Genomic DNA, 19,637 nt, shown 5'->3' with positions numbered 1-19,637 from the left:
TGTGTTCTCACCCTCCAGCCCCCAACCCCACACACCATAACACTGGTGCAGTGAGGCTTTATGCAGAAAAGGACAACAATAACACAACCTCAAAGCCAACAAGGCACCAGACCAAAACTAGCCACTGCTCCTGTGCTTGATCATTGCTTCTCTCACTGCACAGGCAGGAAGATTTTGCCATCTGGAGGAGGGTTCAGGCAAAAAGGGGCTGAGGCATGCCCAGCTATAGAGCTGGAGTTTCCATTTCCCACCCACCCACACTGCCGCCAACAACCCAATTTCCCTAAAGAACCACCCATCCAAAGTCGTGCAGGGCCAGCTGAGCCTCTGATCTTGCTGATTTTACCATCTGAAGGCAGAAAACAGACTCTTCCATCACCCACTTACACAGAAGCATTAAAAATTCCCGGTTCTTGTGTAACAACCCAGAAGTAATTCCAAGCAGAGTGGCTGCACTGATGTGAAATTGCAGGATTCAAACCACCTTTCAGTGTAAATACCAGCTGAGATAAAGAGTGGGCAAGTGCTTTAAAAGCTTATCATCAGTATCCATACAAAAAAAAATAAATTCTCAAGTGCAAAGAGTGATGATGACAGCTCTTTTCAAGCAAAGGTAGTTCATGTTTGGTTACTCTGGATGCTGCTTTTGCAGAACCAGTGGATCACACACGGTCCTGGTTACAAACCCAATACGAAATTCTCACAACAGAGCCCGTGGTACAAGTGGGGATGTGTTTTACTGTCTTTATGCAAGAGCTCCTTTTTAATCTACCAATATTAAAAGAATGTCTTATTTGTGCCAAAACCAGGGAGAGAAAACAGTGCCACAGCCACCTCAGAAGGCTGACAAAGGTTATCTTGAGTTTCCAAAGATAATTTAAAATCTGGCAAATGAAGCCAAAAGTAGAGAGAATAAAATTAAACCCAAGCAAAATAATTTTTGAATTTTGACAACATTATTTGAAGGAAGATCTTACATGCAGTAAAGGGACTAGACCCCACCAAGAAAGAAGAAGCTGCTCTACCCAAGCCATCCCTGGGACCCTATTCTGCTTGAGTTAGACTGCCACAACAAATAACAGTGAATTTCTAAATTTAGGCAAATGCACCCAACTCCTGTAGGGGTAGTGAATCCCACCCAGCCTCTTCATTGCCTCTAAAGGAAGCAGTAATTCCTGGGAGACAGCAGTACTTCTCACAATCTCTGCAGACCCTGCAATGCACAGGGTGAAGGGATAATGAGTCCTTCCTTTTATTCCCTCAAGATTTTGAAAGACGGCCAAGTTTTATGCTGTCCACATAAAGCACAGCCTCAGAGGAGAACAAACCCAAATTACATGCAAGAAATTGGTTTGGTTCAAGGCCCAAATTACTGTCTTGGGTTATTCTTCCTGCTACAGTCCTCTTCACAGAAAAACTAAAGCTATCTAAAATAAAAAGCAACACAATTCCTTTGTGGTGATGGAGAAAGTTACTCTTCTGAGCACTCAGAGCCTATTTTAAAGGTTTGCTTGAATAAATAGGATCCTATTAATATATTGAATTTTCTTATTGCATTTTAAAGGGCATTTCATGAAGGCTGGTGTTCCCTTATTGTAGTTTTTATGGAATGGAGAAAAATATTTATGGTGTACCAACACTGTGCTGAGCTAAATAGCTTTTTCCCTCTCACCCTGCCAAGATTCTCCTGAGAGGATGTTTTACAAAGTGGCTTAGCAGGGCTCTAACTGGTGCTGCTTGTGGTGGTGCTGGGTGGGTGCAGGACACCAAGGCCAGGACCTCAGCTGCTTCTGCCCAGACTGGGCTGCCCTATCCAGGTGGTGACTCCTGTTGGCATCGGTGTCCCAGCAGGGCTGAGGTCTCACCCACAGCTCCCACCCCACTCAGCTGCAGGGGATAGAGAGGTCTCCCTCCCAAAAACAAGGGCTTGTTATGGCTGTTTATGATCATTTGGCGATGAGCTCTGGGTGGGATTAGCAAACCTGGTCCTTTGCATTATGTAGAAATGTACAGAAATACAGAGGACAGTCACCCAGGAGAACCCTTCTTGATCACTTCTCAGCAGTCCATACCTAGTAAAAAAGACATTAAGAGCTTAATATTTTGGCTTCTGCAGAAATCCCTTTGACTTCACACCTCCAATAAAACTTTAGAGTGAACACATGGTACCATGAATGAGCAAAGTAATCACATACTAAACAGGGTGAAGCTTTAATAAATGTTAAGGAGGACTATGAATTTCCCTAGGTGACTAAGGGAAACTCACTTCAGGAAGATCTCTACACATGTGAAGTGCAGTCACTGCAAGCTTTGTAAGTAGAAGTGTCTTGCAAAAAGTATATATTTTTAATATATTTTTATTTTTAGAATTTTTATAAAGCTGTGCTAATAAAATTTGAATGGAAATATCCAGGTATTGGGATCCTAGCTCATGAAGATGCCAATGGTTTTCTAACATGTTTTTTGAGAACCTACATTGAGTTTCTTGAGTACAGCTGCTCTTTTACCCACAGCCCAGCTAAGCATCCTTTTCCCTTAGGGCTTAGAGCAGCCACAGGTTGAACAGTAAGACCTACAGCTATTCACCTTCCCTCCAAGTTTATGAGACATTTGATGGGACATCCATCATCCAGCCTGGTTCATCAAAGTGGAAAAAGACAGAGTGTTTTACCTTCCAACTATATAACTTTGCATAATAAAACTGTTTAGACTTGGAGATTTTTCTGATGAATGCCAAATGCTGTACAGCAGCAGCCTTCACCAGCAGATCTAAATCACATAACTTAAATGAAAGCCTGCTTGCCAATTTATGCATGAACTTTACTTTTTTCCAGAATCAGAGAAAAAACCTGAATGCACTGTGCCTACAAAAAGGCTTTTTAAAACAGTACTGCTGCAGTGACTGGAAACACAACTCCATTCCTCCTGCATCTCTAGGTACAATTTTTTCCCCCAAGACACGGATATGAAGACATTCTTATATTCCTACAACTGCTTTCATTGTTTTTTTCAAAGGTGTTTCAAAAAGCATTACAACATCAGTAGCCACTCACTCAGTGCTGTCTTTAGTTACTGAACTGATTTTCAAGAGGCACAAACACTGAGAGGCATTAAAAAATATAATTAGCAGATAACACATGGCTAATGCTACAGATGTGTCTTCAAGGCAAGACCACATTGTCTTACCATTGGAGGGCTCTTCAGGCCAGCACAAATCTTTATCCTGCTCTGCAAATCCCACTCTGTTGGCAGTGTGATGCTAAAAGAGCTGCTATTTTCTGACTCCCACTTATGATGACATGGACTGCACAGGACAGGGAAACTGCCTCACTGCTTTACAGTTTCTTCCACCAACGAACCTATACTACAAAATCCATCACTGGCTGGTGCTGAGTGCTCAGAGATATTTCTGGAAGGTCTTTCTGCCTTGCTGGGGTTCCCAGCACACTGAAAAACGTGAACAGTTTCAGAAAACAAAATGTATTTCAGTCGGGTTTACCCTATCATCCCATTTCTCGTGTTTTTGAGGTGGGACTGTCCACATCTTTTTGGAGTGGTATTTTTAGGAAGGGGATCAGATTCTGGCTTTGTGTTCCCCACAATCCATCATCTGCCAAACAAGAGCATTGCAGCTGAGTTCCCATCATATTTGGACAAAAGAGGGGAGATTCTTACCACATTACCACAACAAAAACAACACCTTGCACAGTACATTCTGAACATCTCACAGAGCAAACTTTAATGAGTTAGATCTCAAAGTGAGTTACAAAGTAGGTCAGGAACTGTTTGACAGATGGGGAAACCGGGACAGTGAGGTGCTGCAACTTCTCCAAGGTCACAAAAAAAGGCCAGTGCCACAGCCAGAAACAAAACCCAAGTCTCCCAAATTGTTACCTAGTGCTCTTCAACCCAATACACATCTCCACCATTAATCCACATCATCCCTAAAGGTCATGGCTTTACAAGGTCTGACTCCTGAGTGGGTACCAGCATGGGAGCTCCAGTCCTGCAGATATCAGCAGTGGAATAACAGCAGGGACACTGGGCAAAGAAATTGGTGAAGCCAAAGGAGAATCTGTACTTTTGCCATTACTTTCATGTGAGCTCTAATACACATGCCATGAAGGCTCTCTATAATTAAGTTTTCACCCAAATCCTGCCCATGTGAAGCAAATACTTCAACTCCAGCTCAAGGACAATCCAGCCCTGCTGGGATACAAATATTTCACACTGGTGACCCACTTCTACTGAAACACTGACACACCCCTCTGCCTGTCTTCAGTGGTATTTGGAGGACTCTGCATGACCCTGCTCCTCCCTGTCACCACTGTATGTGTGAGGTGTGGAAAGGTAAAGGGGTCATAAGCATCTCAAAATTGGATGAATGCTGTCTCATTGACATCAAAGGCCAACTCTCACTACTTTTATTGGGAACAGAGCTAGGCCACTACAGATAAATCCTGACCTATATAATTCTTGATGCTGCCTGCACTTGTGATGAGCAGAGACAGGGGGTGCCAGGAAATGGAATTTCTATTGCATTTCACAGTTCAGACTCAGACACGGCAACTGCAATAAAATCCACCATAAATACTGATTATACCTACTAGGAGGGACAAAGTATTCCAGAATATGGAGAGCCAAATCCAACAGGACAGCAGGCTACCCAAAAATAGGATTATTTTTCTGGACTCTCAGGAGACAGCACACATTTTCCTAGTTGCACCCTCAGCATAATTCTTATCTAGTGCATATCCAGTATTGCTTCTGCCACCAAAATCTTCACATCAGAACATATCTAGTTATGTTAAAGGCTTACAAGAAGACCACCAGCCTTACAGATACAGTAAATGATGTGTCAGCATCACTGATCTTGACTATTTGTTAGGCAATTTTGTGTAAAGGCTTCAGGAAGATCTAGAATTGTATTCCACATCTGTCCATGATCAATGGGGAGACAAATATAAAGCCAAAGACTCTTTTTCTTCCAATCTGAAACTTATGATAAATTTGCAAACACACCAACAATACATTAAGGGTGCCCAACACGGGCAGGGGGCCCAATTTTTGCCTGAAATATGTTTTTTCTAATAAACTACATTAATCTAGATATTAAATTACATAGGTATTAGGTTGTCAAATGTTCAAACTCTGCTCTCATTTATTTCAGAAAAAAAAATGGGCATAATACCTTGCTGACACTCTGTAATTTGTCCTTATAGACCATGATGCACACAAGTATTCAGCAAGAGCCACAGCAGAAACAGATACCAGCAGATGGTATTATCCTGAACAAAATCAATTAAGGACATTTACAATATGTCAAAAGTGCAGCTACAAAAACAAAGTGTAGACCTGTACATCTGTTTCTTAATGAAGCCATGAGTATTTGACAGTTAGCCAACAAACCACAATCTAAACACTACAGCAACACCGATAATAGATAAGGAAATACCAGACATATTCAGATTCTTCAACAGTCACCACAAAATACAAAAAGTTGAGCAGAAACTGAATAACCAGATACTGGAAGTCCATATGTCATGCATTAACATAGCTAAAATATAAGCATATGAGTTTTCAGTACCACAGATTTTGTAAGGACGTGATTTGCTCAAAATTTATAGTAACAGGAGTCACATGGTAACAATAAGTTAAGAAATATTATTCTCTTCCATAACACAGTCCTCTGTTGTATTTAAAAGGCTTCTTGGAACCCTGTCACCTTGATTGAAATAAAAAGAAAAGCACTCAGAATTCCCTAAAATTTGTTGTGACACCTCTGTTGAGAATGTGGAGACAATACAAGAGGCACGATGAGATACACAGCCATACACAGTGATGAGATACACAAGATTTATATAATCTGGTAGATTATATAAAACAAAAATGGACTTCGGGACTTTGGGCATTATTTGTGGAGGGAACAAAAATCTCTGAGGTCCCCGTGAAGAAGACAAGAAGTGAAAACATTTCATAGAGGGAATAAAAATTATCACTTCTGTGCCACAGCTTCATTCAAAGTACTGCAGATTCATTTACAGAAGAAAAGGGTAAAAGCAGTGAACACCTGCTGCTGAAGATGGCACTTAGTGTCCACTGTGACAGTTGTTATCAGTGTTTGCTGCAGATTTCCACCAGTACAAACAGGGATGGGGCTGCCCCATCCACAGTCTGCTGCAGAGCAATGACAGCTCTGGTATTAAAAGAGGTGATGGTATCAACTCCATGTACAATGGCTGTTATTTAGCTCCTAGGGAACTCGTAACAAGTTTCACCTACGTTAGCTGCCAAGTGAATAAGATATTCAGAAATATTTACATTGAGTGCTAACAAGGGCTGAGGGATGGGTTTCTTTAAGGACCCTGGAAAAATACAGCCTCAGCAGTGAAAAACATACTTACACTGTACATCAGAGCAATGCATCATTCATTTTTATTGAGGCCCAGACGACAGTCTCATTAGACCAGAGATGGATTAAAGACAAATGATCTGGTGAATAATGTCACTATGGGCCATGTAGCACTTCATCCCAGCAGTACCACTGAAAACAGATGACTGGGTAAGGATTGTAAGCATAAAAAATATAAGGCTTTAGAATGGCATTCCTGGGAGGAACAAAAAAAATAACAAAAAAAAAAAAAAAAAACCAAAAAAAACCTGGCATATTTACATTTAATATGCTTCATAAATTGATTTTAGTCATGTTACTTGTCAAACCACTGAACAAACTGAACAATTGCTTAAGCAGCATTGATAGAGACGTGACAGATTATTCAAGTATTGTTATTCTTTGTTCCCATATATCACATTAAGAAATGATGATTGGTTCCATTTACAGCTCTTAAGTTGAATTCAGTAACCACTGGCACACAAATTCAACCTGGCATCTACTAATTTTTTATTGTTCTCAAGCAGAAATTGTTCCTGGCAAAGTTGCTCTTGCAAACCATTTCAGTGTAGTGGCTGATGATTTTTTAACAATGCAACACAGAAGGGGAAAAAAAAATGCAACTGACTTCTCCACTGATTTATAGCATCTATGGAATGAAAAGAAATAAAACTTCTTGTATTCTGTACTTCTCCCCTGCCCCCACCTCCTTTTTAGAGAACTATTTTTAACCCGTATCATTTCATTAAATAAATTCACAGCACATCCCTGCAAACAACTGAGCTGGCAGAAGATGGGAACTGTCCTGTGGGATGTGTTCAGCCCCTTCCTCTTCTATTGTGGAGTTATAAGCTGTTCCTTCACAGCCTTATAACTTTATAGTGATGTCTGAAACCTGAGCGTAAGGAGCATAAAATGCTGCCATTTCAGCCTGCTGCTGAGTAGTAGGGGCTTCTCTTGACTCACACAGGAAAACCTCCAAGCTGTGGAAATCAAAGGCAGAATTTTACAGCAACGTTGAGATGCTGCAAATTATTTAAGAGAAAATAAGAGAGAACCAGATGTGCTTTTGTGTGCTACCCTCTGACTTGAGGAAGATCTACCGTGACCACAAAGCCAAAACACAAGGAGACCTCTAAGTACACATTTTACAGGCACCCTCCAAAGCCAAAACTGCAGGGTTTAGACAGAGATAGAAAGCAGGGATTTGCTGTAGCAGAGGTAACAGAGAGATGGAGGACAGGATAAGAGGGAAGAACCGTTGTGATTTTAACTTATTTGTCTAGGTTCATCCCTATTAGCTAATTGAGCACAGGGGCACCATACAGCTTCTGTCTACCCCTAAATGTAACCCAAATATGAAGAGAAATTCAAACTACAGAATAAATTAACAACATCATTCACAATGCTCTCATACAGATTTTGCCAGATGGCACAAGTCAGTACCTATGGGTTCTTTAATGAGGCCAAACAATATGCTGTTTGGCAAAAAAACAGTGCTATTTATTGCTGTATATCTCTTCACTATATAAACAGTATTTTTAATACATGAGAATACATACATTTATATACATTTTATATGTATTTTATATACATACACACACACACATAGACACTGTATCTACTTATATGCATTTAGAGGCCTTCTCCACCTTCCTCACAACCACAAGGCAATGCAAGACAAAGATATCACCACACCACACGATCTCCAGGGCAAACACTGGCACTGAAGCTGCCAGTCCCTTTAGTGGTCACTGAAAATGATGAAACTGTACTGGTGCAGTACAAGCTGTCCTGTCCAAAAGATCCATGTCCATGAATTTCTCCAGCTCATGAACAAGGAGGGGGACTTAAAAGTCTCTAGAGTCAATTAAGCTGCAGCTGAATCCCATTGTTCTGCTTTGCCCAGACCTCTCCTTTCATCTTTCCCCCAGTGCCACTCCCCTCACCTGCAGAACCTGCCTGTTCTCAGCTTTAGTGCCTGTTATGTTCCAACAGTAGCAAAAGAGCACACATTTGCTTTCTGGGCACAAATCATCTCAGCTGTTACACAGGAATCCTTCAATCACTTTCATACTTTTCCACTGAAAATACAAGATTCATCAGAGACACTCGTTCAATGGACTTGACTACAAAGCTCTGCAAGATTTTATTTTTTTCAGTCTCTTTCTTAAGAACATAAACTTTATGTTTATGATATAAATTACATGGCTATGGAAAGGAAAATTAGCCAGCAAAATTACTCCTGATACACCTTAACATGCCCAAGAGGATAAGTTTCCCTGCAGCCTGCAGTACCTCTATGCCCTGTGTCTATGTGCTTTGGAGAACCAATTCTTTTCAGCTCATTTCTTGGTACATTCTCCCCTGACATCTAAATATATAGCCTCCTCCTTCCTAAGAGCATAAGTCAAACCTGTGACAGGAGACATTTCCCTTCCTTCTAAATTATTCCTCTTGTGCTCCAGTGCCTGGGTCATTAGGCCAAAAGGAGTCACACTGTTTTTCTGCTCCATTGATGTTTCTATCTAAGCACCTTCTCATGGTGTTTCAAGCAACTTGGCTAACAAGCTGTGTGTTGTTTGTCCCACTCTTCTCTCTCTAGAAGAGGTAAGAGTGTTGTGCTGTTTCATGGTGCTTTTTTTACATTTGAGAGCGTTTTATTTTGGGAGGGAGAGCTTGTTTGCTTTGCAATATTCAGGTTGCTATGTAATTATGCTAGAGAAGGTGTCTCAAAACACCATGGCTTGCACCCAGAAAAGGAGGTGGTGTTTTTGTGATGCTCATCATCAGCCCATGGAAAAGCTTAACAGTGTCAGATTTTCCCATCAAAAAAAGTTGAACAAATTAATTACACCCCTGAGGCAAGAAATCCCATTAAAGCAGAGTGTGAGGCTGATACTGACCCCAGAGCTTCAGATAGTCCTTAAGATATCTCAGGCTGCAGCTACAAAATGTCCCAAAGTAAAAGACAAAGCCTTTGAATTTGTACAGGTGTTATTCAAGAAAACATTATGGAGAGCACAAATCAAGTTTAATGAGCTCAGTGTCTTGTGCCACTGACAGCACACACCAAGCACTTTGCTATGCCTAAATTTCCAAAACACCACAGGCTCCATGGCTGGGCACATCGTGCAGAGTTGCTTACACTGAGAGGCAGGAGAAGACAAGAGTGAGCAGTGGGAGGAAATCTCCAAGCCAACTCAAAATAACAGTGAAGGATTATCCAGAGATGCTCCAGCAATCTCTCTCAACTATGGTTGAATTTGATTAGCAACCTGTGCCTTCCCCAGAGGAGTTTTCCATGTGGTTGCAAATCCTCTAAGTGCTCTCCTCTCCTTTCAGCTCTCTTTTGTGTTTTTTGGATTTTCTATGTAATTTTAGGTTTTTTCACAGTTTTTCATCCAATAGTTTCCATCATTTCTGCCCTTGCCCATCACAGTGGGGCAGTAGGGTCACAGTTGGTGAGTTTGTATGGAAAACATGCCTGGTTGAAGCTTGGTCCTTTGAATTATTTAAGCAGAGCTTAGGAGGAAGGGATCCTGCTGGGAGCAATCCCACATCGCCCCAAGAACTGCCTGGACTGTTCCAGCTCTTTATAGCTCTGAGCAGACCTGGATTCCTCTGAGCAGCTGAAACAACACGGCAATAAAGCGCCCACGCTGTTACCAACAGCACAGAGACAGTGCTTCGCATCTTCAAACCTTAACTAGTAAAAACGATTTATACATGATGACCCTGGGTGAATCACATACAAATAAATGTATTTTGAGGACATTGGTGCTGACACAGTGCCTGCTACTAGAAGCAGGACAGTCCCCTGCATAAGGCTGGGGTTAAGATGCAGGCTCAGCTCTGGGTTTACAAGTGATACACGTGCTTGTCTTTAACAAAACAGTGTTGGCATTTTTGTCGTATTTATTTAGATTATAAATTCTCCTGGGTACGAACAGTCTTTTACTCTGGTGTTTGCAGTAGTCATCACACAACAGTGTCTGATCTCTTCTGAGGCCAGTAAAAGGCACAGTAAAAAAACCCAAGTATTTTAGACCATCCACACTTCCCTTGACAATCTCCAACCCTCACATACACAATTGCCTCTCAACCTTTGCAAATCTCTACATTTACATCTACATTTACAGCAGGAGTGGCTGTGCTGGCTTATTCTGTACTGCAACAGAGGCACATCCATTTCTGTGAGCAGTGATGCAGCTGGTGGAGAGGGGCAGCCACATTTCCCAAGTGCCATGGGGTGTCAGGCAGGTTTTAAACACCCAGCTCACATAAAAACATCAGTGTCACAGAACAACTCCACAGCATTGGGGGGTTCTGTCTTCAGGGAGATACCTGTGATATCCCAGAACCTTCCCTTTGGAGCTCCCAGGAAGACCTGCAAACCTTCATATCCCACCACTGATGAGCAGGGATATATTACTCTTACTCTCTGAACCACCACCCCAGCCCTCACCAAACAAACAGGGAGGTTCAAGAGCTCAGAAATTCCACACATCCTCACCTCACTTCACTCCCACCAGCCATGGATGAAGCCTCTGGGTCTACTATAGTCTGGCAACTGAGCATGAGATGTAAATCCCAACTTTTAGGTGTTCAGACTTGAAAGAACACATCTTCAAATTCTCAACCTAAATTAGTGGGAGCATTAAGAGCAGGAAAATGAGAAGGATCCTGCAGAAAAAAAAGTGCAAAGGAAAGGATCTAGGGGGAAGATGCCACAATTCTTCACCCTGTTGCTGCTCATGTTCATTTGCATCATTACATGTATTTCCTTTTTGTTCCTCCTGGAAACTGTAAGAAGATTGAAACTGTTCGGTTTATCTCCAGTTGGGGATATAAGAAAATCAAAACAAAAATAAAAATAATATAATATATGTACCCTCAATACAACTAAGCCAGCATGTTTTCTCTCATGTGCTTCTTCTCATTTCACTCATGAAAAAGGCATTTTAAGAACCGATTTTATGCAGTCTGGTTGTCCAACACTGTTGATATTTTAACAGTGACCCATGATAATGCTCAGGAAAAGATCAAGCAAAATCAGTGAGATATTGTTTGAGAGCACTGTAATCAGCTGTTCTGCACATAGATCAGACCCAAAACAATGCTTCCTAGTAGTTTTTTCTTAGCACATCCAGTGTTTAAAAAAAAATATTAAAAAATAAGGCTTTTTTAACTCAGCCAAAAAATTCTGCTTAAGAGTATTATTTTGATTTAACCTTATACAATCTGTTTGGTGAGTAATTCTGGCATAAAACTCAATATGCAGCTTTCAACATGGAAACATCAGTGAAAGGGCCTTCAAAAGTTTATTAACAATCTGTTATTTATAGCTTTCTTTTTCAAAAGTGATTGGCACAACATTCAGAGGAAAATTATAGGAACCGCCAAGTCAGATAATAAAAAAACATATTGGTGTTAAGATTTGATGGAAAGGTTTTAAGGAACACTATGATTGCTAGAAATGAGACATATTCTGATTGCTCAGCCAGCTATTTGTCATTCAACAACAGCCCAATCACACACATATGTTTGCAAATTATTGTTATTGTTGTTAATTATTATTTACAGAGAAGCACTGAAATGCAAGGTGGTTTGAATTCCAATGAAAATGACAGATCCCTGCCCCAAGGAATTTTTTATCCCTCCTTTCACTCATTACCTGTTTACTAACAGTACCCACTTATCTCCAACTTGTTTTCCTGCTATCTAAAATGACTAGAAAATTAGGTCCTATTAAGTAATCATGAATATAAACTGTGAGTCACCAGTTAAGTGAATACCATTACTGACAATAAATTCAGAATCCTATTATAAATGACTGTTATTGTCAAGCAAACCAAAACAATACTACTTTATTCAATATTAATTGCATCCTTGGATGCTTGAAAGGATTAAGTAACCCCAACTAATACTCTGCACGTAGTCAAGAGAGCTGTGTATGAAGGACAACAAAAATAATTGAGGTCAGTAACCAAGGTGGAGAGAAAAAGAGGCAAGAAGGAAGGAAAACATACATAGAGAGATATTTCAGCTCCTATGTGAAAGCAGATGGAGGGTGAAGGAAGCAGACAGGCTGCTCCAGATGGCGGGAGCGGCGGCAGAGAAGGCTCTCACACCCACTGTGTTGTGGCTGTGATGGGAACAAGAGACTTTTGGTTAAAGGATTACTGTAGGGCTCCAAAGAGTTGGGTTCAGCTCCATCCACCACCTCTCCACCCTCTGGGTTTTGCTTGTTGGGAGCTTTTGGGGTGTCAGCTACCCCTGTGGCTGCCAAAAAACACCAACGTTTTTATGCATGCTTTGCCCTACACAAAGAGAACTTGTGGAATAGAGATTTGTTATATTGAAGTCCTGAGGACTGAGATTAAGTGTTGGCCAAGGCAAGGATCACATTTTCCTAAGCAAAAAATAGCGGGAGAAAATGCAAACTGTCAATTCCAACCCAAAAATCTTCCTGTCACCTTGCTGGTCAAGCACCCTCCTTGGCTGCACAGGCATGCAGGTGAGCAGGTATCCTCTGGCAGCAGGGAGCTCAGACAGGACCAAGATGTACTTGAAAGAGAATATCCACAGAAAAAGAGACAAGGCAGGGAAAAAATGAGGCAAGGCATCAAAACTAGTAGACAAACTGGCTAACAAAGGAAGCATGAGCCCCTATGTGAGCTGACAGTACAGCAACTGTGTGTCTCCAGAGTTATGGTTTCACCTGAAAGCTTTTGATTATTGAGTATCTTGAAATCTTAATTTCAGATGATGAAAGAAAATTGGCCTTTAGGCTACACTGTTGCCCCAAACAAGCACTTTCCAAAATGCACCTGTGAATCACAGCTGCAGAGCTGTCAAAAATCCCTTCTCACCAATGGCTGCCAATTTTTTTCCAAGTCCTCACTATCACTTTAAATCCATTGGCCATCTTACTTTTCTTTCTTTCCCACTTCAATCCCAGCTGAACCCTCAAACCAGTTATTTTCTGTAACTGTTCAAGGAAGAACAACAATTTACATCAAAAGTTACTAAATCATTATTTTTAAGCCTTCAAGAACAAACTGGATAGAAACCTATGCCAGGTGATAGCAAACAGGATTACTTGATTTAAAACAAAATACACCACCTTAAAGGGAGTCCTAACAGTATTTTTCTGCTTTTTCTAAATAAAATACACAAACTAAAACATCTGAGTTGTTTCACACCACTAAGTTAAACATTAATATTTGGACCTCAGTTTTCAGTCCTCCCACAGATGCAAGAGAGGTGCTACAAGCACCTTTTAGCACAAATTATCCCTGACTCCACATGGATTTGACAGCGAGATTTCCCAGAGTTATGGATTTTAAGGTCAGAAATGACCATGAACTATCTTCCTTTGTAAACATGGACAAGAGGCACTTTCCTGCTGCTTGAAGCCTGACAGCTTTCAGAGCTCCCAGAAAACTATCCCAGAGAAGAAGACTTTATGCCTTTATGGTTTGCTCCAGTGGCTCATCAACCTTGCTCCTGAAAACCTGCACCTCAACTTCAGCCCTTTGGGATACTGCACTTTCTTTTTAATTTAATTAATTTTAATTTAAAAAAGAAAAAAAAAAGAAAAAAAAAAGAAAAAAAAAAAAAGGAAAATACTGAACTGGAGAAAATACGAAACAGTCAGACCAAGCCTCCCTGAGATGTCATCAAAGACAGGCAGCAATTGCTGGTAATGTCACCAGAAACTCAAAAATCAGACAAACCCCTCAATCATCACAGGGGCACTGAGCCAAGGAGAACACAAATATCAACGTCTTTCTTTATGTCTCGAGAACTTTGAAAATCAGAAGTGAAAAACCGAGTAACTTGCACGATGCCTCAAGTTAAATGGCTAAACAGGGATGATCTGTTGTGTGAATCCAACACGAGTGCTTTTGGCACCCAGCTGATGAAAGGGCAGGATCTTTGACCAGAGACAACCACATCTTGAGCCCTCTGTGACCTCCCAGCACCTCCCCTCTAGAGAGGGGCCCCTGCCAGGACCTGTCCTGACCACCAGCACCTTCTCACTGGTGGCAGCCAAGGCTGGCCCAAGGCACAGCCCCCACGAGGGTCTGACCACCCAAACAGAGAGAGAGCAGGAGGTGGATCAGCTCATGGAGAGCCAGCGTGAGGCTGCACAGAGGGAAAGGCACCGTGAAGGACGTGAGAGGACAGAGACGCAGCAGACGGCGCGTAAGGGTTTGTGACGATGCGCGTGTTTGTGTGCACGTGGGTGTGTGAGAAAGAAAAGAGATGTGAGAGGAGGACGAGCAGTGACTTCATTTCACAGCATGAACGAGCACGTACTGCTGTGTGGAAGAGCCATGGAGAGTGCCAGGAGCCCATCAAATGGCGTAAGAGTATGGAAGTGACACAGACAAACCAAAAATTACCGCAGAGCCCCTGAGAAAAACAGAACCGCCCATATGTTTTCTCTATACTGTATTTTAGGAAAGTACTGGAAACTTACTTGAAGCGTATTTGTCTTCCCACCCAGCTCTCACTATGTTATGGTTATATCCATGCAACTCCCTCTGTTATCCTTACTAAGCTTTAAGGAATCTACCACATCATTTTTAAGGACAGCACTGGTATTTTCATAGTTACTAAGTTTGAGCCTTTCTAAATACTAGGACTTCATCATAACTCTGATGCCAATTAGGCTTAATTACAGATATATTAGAAACGTTGGGTTGATCTAATTAGGCAGATCAAGTGGTGGAACCTTCCTCTTTCACTACTGGATGACATGATGTTTCTTACTATTTCTCGGATGTCAAAATCTAAGGTTTAAAAGGCCTTAGATATAATATACTTTAAATGTGGAGGGAAAAAGTGATATTTCTGTGATCACTCATCAGATTCCTGCTATTGTGAACCTTCCCATCTCTCAAGAGCTGGGACAGAAATCCCCCTCTCCAGGCAGGCCCTCACTTTCCCTCTCAATTTGTCTTCCAGGGGGAACTGAGTAGAGCTACAATAGGTGAATTTATGGAAATTTAAAGACAGAAGACTCAGATCCTCTTCTTTCCTCAAGCACACCTGACTTGGAAGGGTCTCTAAATTATATTAGCTGAGGATCTGGCCCATTGCTATGATTTTATTTTATCTTTGATTTATTTTGCTTATTTTTGCCTAGCTGCTTTTTCAGGATTTGTAATTTCACTGTCAGCGGTTTAGCAGCAAACAGGTCCAGTTTCCAAGAAGGTGCACTCAATGAACCTATGCATATGGAGAGTGGTTCACTGTATTATTGTAATATAATAACATATAAACCTTGCCAAGAATCATGAATTAAAAAATATATTAATATTGATTACTATTATCAAAATCTTTTGTTGACATTATGATACCACAGTGGTTGCAAAAGAAGATTGCACATGCTTTAACATATGCATAAATACAGAACAGGGTAAATACAGGTTTGGGTACATCTGAACCAATCACTGCATTGCTGGTACTTCTTTAGAAAAACATTGTTGTCCAACAGCACAGAGCAGATCAAACAACACAGACCTCAGCCACCAAAGGAAACAATTCTTTGGGTGGAAAAGGGCTGCTTTCTTACATCTAGGCATGACATCCAATTCAATTTCAGCATCAATGTGGCTGGACATGATTTACAGGGATGTGTAAATAATTTATTCCAGCTCTGGAAGGGAGAGCTGGGTACTCATTAGCGATTCCTTGAAGCCCAAATGATGTAATGATTAACTGACTTAGGATCTTTTTAATAATTCCAGCAAATTTCAACTCTCCCATGTTAAAGATCCATGGAAGAGCTTTTATTCAGATGAAAGGCTCTTTTCTGAGAACAAATCATTAATAAGGTGTACACATAGATTTAACATTCACAAATCAATGCACTTGAAATAAAATATGCTTTTAAAGTTTCTTTTTCACTTTCTTCCCTGATCTGGGGGTTTAGTGTTTTCCTTTCTCTAGCCAATTTTACCACAGGCAGTTAAGACAGCTGCATGAAAAAGGGCTGTTTTTCTGTTAAAAGTGCTTTTAGCACTTTGGCATCCTGAAATGGAATTGCAGAGAAATGTAAAATACAGCTACTACAATCCAGTACATTTCATGTGACATGCCAAGTTTTTCACTCCATACTAGAGAAAAATCTATTAGCCAGTGAGATCAAGTGTTGGCTGTCCAACATGGTTCAGCATTACAGTGCAGGAGGGATCAAAGCAGATTTTAACCCTGTTCCTAAATAAAGCCAGAGGAGAACATTTTGGTACAAATACTTTAAAGCTATTTTTACTCATATAGCTTCATTCTTATCTAAATACTTTATCAATAATTGAGAATGTTTCCCATCATTTAGGCTCCTGGACCTTGTGTATCTGCTGCTCAAGTCAGTGAACCACCCTTCCCTGCCTTCAGTGGAAATGGCACAGGCACTTTAATGATTTGCACAGCAATGTCCTAAATTCTTTAGAAGTTTCACATCCTGGTAAGTCACACCAGACCTGGTAGGAACTGCAGGTGCTGTGCTGGTGGGTGGCCAAGGACAGAACCAAAACTCAGATTCAAATCTTCTAATTATCAGCCTGCCCTTGGAAGCTAAGGAATGCACAACCAGAAGGCAGCCCACGTGTAGGCTGTTAAACACACATATATTCATAATTAAATACAGCTAAGTCTGAAAAAGAAAATAGTTCTATTTTCTTTTTATGGGCCCAGGTTCGTAATCCAATTATTTTAATTTTCTAATACTTTCTAAATTGACTGTTAAGTCAAGTTTAAAAACTTCACAGCTTCCACTCCCATTAGAAAGGACTTACCGAACTGTGAGGCTCAGACAATGGTTAATAGTTTGAGACACTAATTGGCCATATTTAATGAATTTAATTTGTAACAGCCATGCTAATATGAATAACTATTAACTCTGACCAGCTTTACCTTCCTTGGGACCTACACCAGCTCCCATTAACTACAGTGGGATCCGGATCAAGGCCACAGCATTAATTCTTCCTGAACCTCTTCAGCAGCCCAAATTAACCCTCGCAGGTGCTTCAACACCACAACCACAGAGATGACAGAGAGCTGTACAATGGGAAGCCCAATGAATTGTTCTGCTGCTCCAGCAAACCTCAGAGCATTGAAACTTTCCTCCCCAACACCCCTTTGCTCAGGAAGGGAGCTGCACACCTACAGTGACAAAGCAGAGCACGTCTCTCCCAGCATGAAATTCCCACAGCAAAAACTCAATGAAGGTGACAAGAATACATCACAGCACTTGGCTCTTCGCTGCATTTTGCCTCATCAGACACCTGGACAGACATTCATTTGATTTACTAAGTCTGCTTTCCTGAGGGCTGTGCTATCAAGCCCATCAAGGCTGACCCACCTCCATGTTAAACCACCAGCCTGGTTCCTACTCACAGCCAGTTTATAGAAACCAGCGAGCCCACGAACCAGAAATACTCTGTTTGTAGGGAGCCCTCCCTTGGAAGCAGAAAGAAACTCAAATATTACAGTCAAAACTTGTTCAACTGTGTTTTGGAAGTGGCACGGAGCGTAGGAAAAACACTACTCGGGATTAACAACGCTTCGTTTTGAGACACGCTTGAAGTTGAATGAAAAGCGGTGGGGACACAGCTACGAGGAGCACTCGCAACACAAGGCAACTCTAATTACAATGTGTACACACACACACACACACACACACACAGCAGCCCGTGCTCTGGCTCCTTCAGCACTCCCGGCTCCCTACCTTTATAATATCCTGAGTGCGAAAATTAGTTTTAACAAAAATAAAACTCTTTACTCAGCCAAAAAGACACCAGCCTGTACCCCGCTCCCTTGCACCATCTGTGCGTGTTTTTCCTCAGCCTTAAAAAAAAAAAAAACAAAAAAAACTCTAACGTTTTACTAATCTTTATGCCCCGCCACTATAAATAAAACAAATAAAGCCCAACAACAGTTAAGCATCGTAGCTAAAACACATCCAATCCACTCCGATTATTTCTGCTCGTCTGTCCACGAATAGCTGCAGCCATCGGCTTTAGGGGAAGCGTGCAAGTCAGACCGCATTTATTTACAGTTGCACTATCGAGAAAAAAACCTTCCCCTGTCTCCTCGTTCTATGAATATTTTAAAACACTTGGGGTTTTTCCTTTTTATGGTTTTTTTGGGGGGTATGGGGGGAGGGTAAGGGGTGATGCTAGCCCCGCTCCTGCCCCACAATTCTGTTTTTCTCCGTGTTCCCAGCTCACTCCGACTTCTTGCTCGGATGGATGCGCGGGGCGCGGAGCAGCAGCCGCGGGTGCGCAAATCCCGGCGCAGGGACCCGCACCCACCCGCGGGGAGAGCGCGCATCCCCGGGGGAAGGGACAGCACCCGCCCCCGGCCCCGCAGCCAAATCCCGCCACCTACGTCCCCAGCGTCTCCTTGAACTCGAAGATCTTCTTGATGTCCTCCGCCTGCTTCTTCCAGGAGCCGCCGCCGTCCCCGTTCTCCCGGGCCATGGCCGCGCAGCCCCGCGGATGCCGCGCCGCCGGCTCCGAGCCCTCGGGCGGCTTTTGCTTTCTTTTCTGCCGCGGCGGCAGCGGCTGCTGCTGTTTCTTCTTCTTCTTCTTCTTTTTCCTCCTCCTCCCGCCTCCTTCTTCTCCCCTTCCTCCTCCTCCTCCTCACACTTCCTGCCCGCCGCCGCTTTTATTTCCTCCGCGCTCCGGCGGGCTCCGCGAGTGTCACTTTTCCTGGGCTATTTCCTCCCAACTTTCTCTTCCCCCCCTTCCCTCCCCTCCTCTCCCCTCCTCTCCCCTCCTCTGCGCCCCCCCCGCGGAGCCGCTGGCGGGGCTGCCCCGTCTCTCCGTCCTCCTGCGCCCCGCGCAGCAGCTGCGCGCACCCGCGTTCCTGGGGTCACTTTGCTCCCTGGCTGACCCACCCCGCCGAAAAGTCCCTCTTTTTTTTTTTTGTTGTTTGTTTGTTTTTCTTTTCTTTTCTCTCTTTCTTTCTTTCTTTTTTTTTTTTTTTTTTTTTTGGAGGGAGGTCACTGTTTGTCTTCCCCCACCCCCGTGCGGGGCCCCATGGGATGCTCAGCCTGCCGGGCGCGGTGCGGTGCGGAGCGGAGCGGCCCCGCGGGCGCAGCGGCTGTGCGTGGTTGTTATGGCAATGGGAGGAGGAGGAGGAGGAAGAGGAGAAAGCGGAGGAGGAGGAGGAAGAAGGAGGAGGCAGCCCCGCCGCTGCTCTGCTGCCTGGCGCTGCCCCTCCTGAC

At 42.5% G+C, this 19,637-nt stretch overlaps 1 protein-coding gene across 2 annotated transcripts in view; it reads right to left on the bottom strand.

The window, feature by feature from the left end:
* The window catches only part of CAMK1D (calcium/calmodulin dependent protein kinase ID), a 209,318-nt gene extending 190,182 nt beyond the window's left edge, over nt 1–19,136 (bottom strand). For both annotated transcript variants that reach the window (XM_086886523.1, XM_086886521.1), the window contains exon 1: nt 18,797–19,136. In XM_086886523.1, the coding sequence (XP_086742649.1) occupies nt 18,797–18,888 (92 nt within the window). In that variant the 5' untranslated portion in view covers nt 18,889–19,136. The remainder of the gene's footprint in view (nt 1–18,796) is intronic.
* Nucleotides 19,137–19,637: the final 501 nt, after the last annotated feature.

This window comes from Cyanistes caeruleus, chromosome 4, assembly GCF_971803275.1.
Source record: "Cyanistes caeruleus chromosome 4, bCyaCae1.hap1.1, whole genome shotgun sequence".
Classification (NCBI taxonomy): Eukaryota; Metazoa; Chordata; class Aves; order Passeriformes; family Paridae; genus Cyanistes; species Cyanistes caeruleus.
This window is presented reverse-complemented; position numbering and strand designations above follow the sequence as displayed.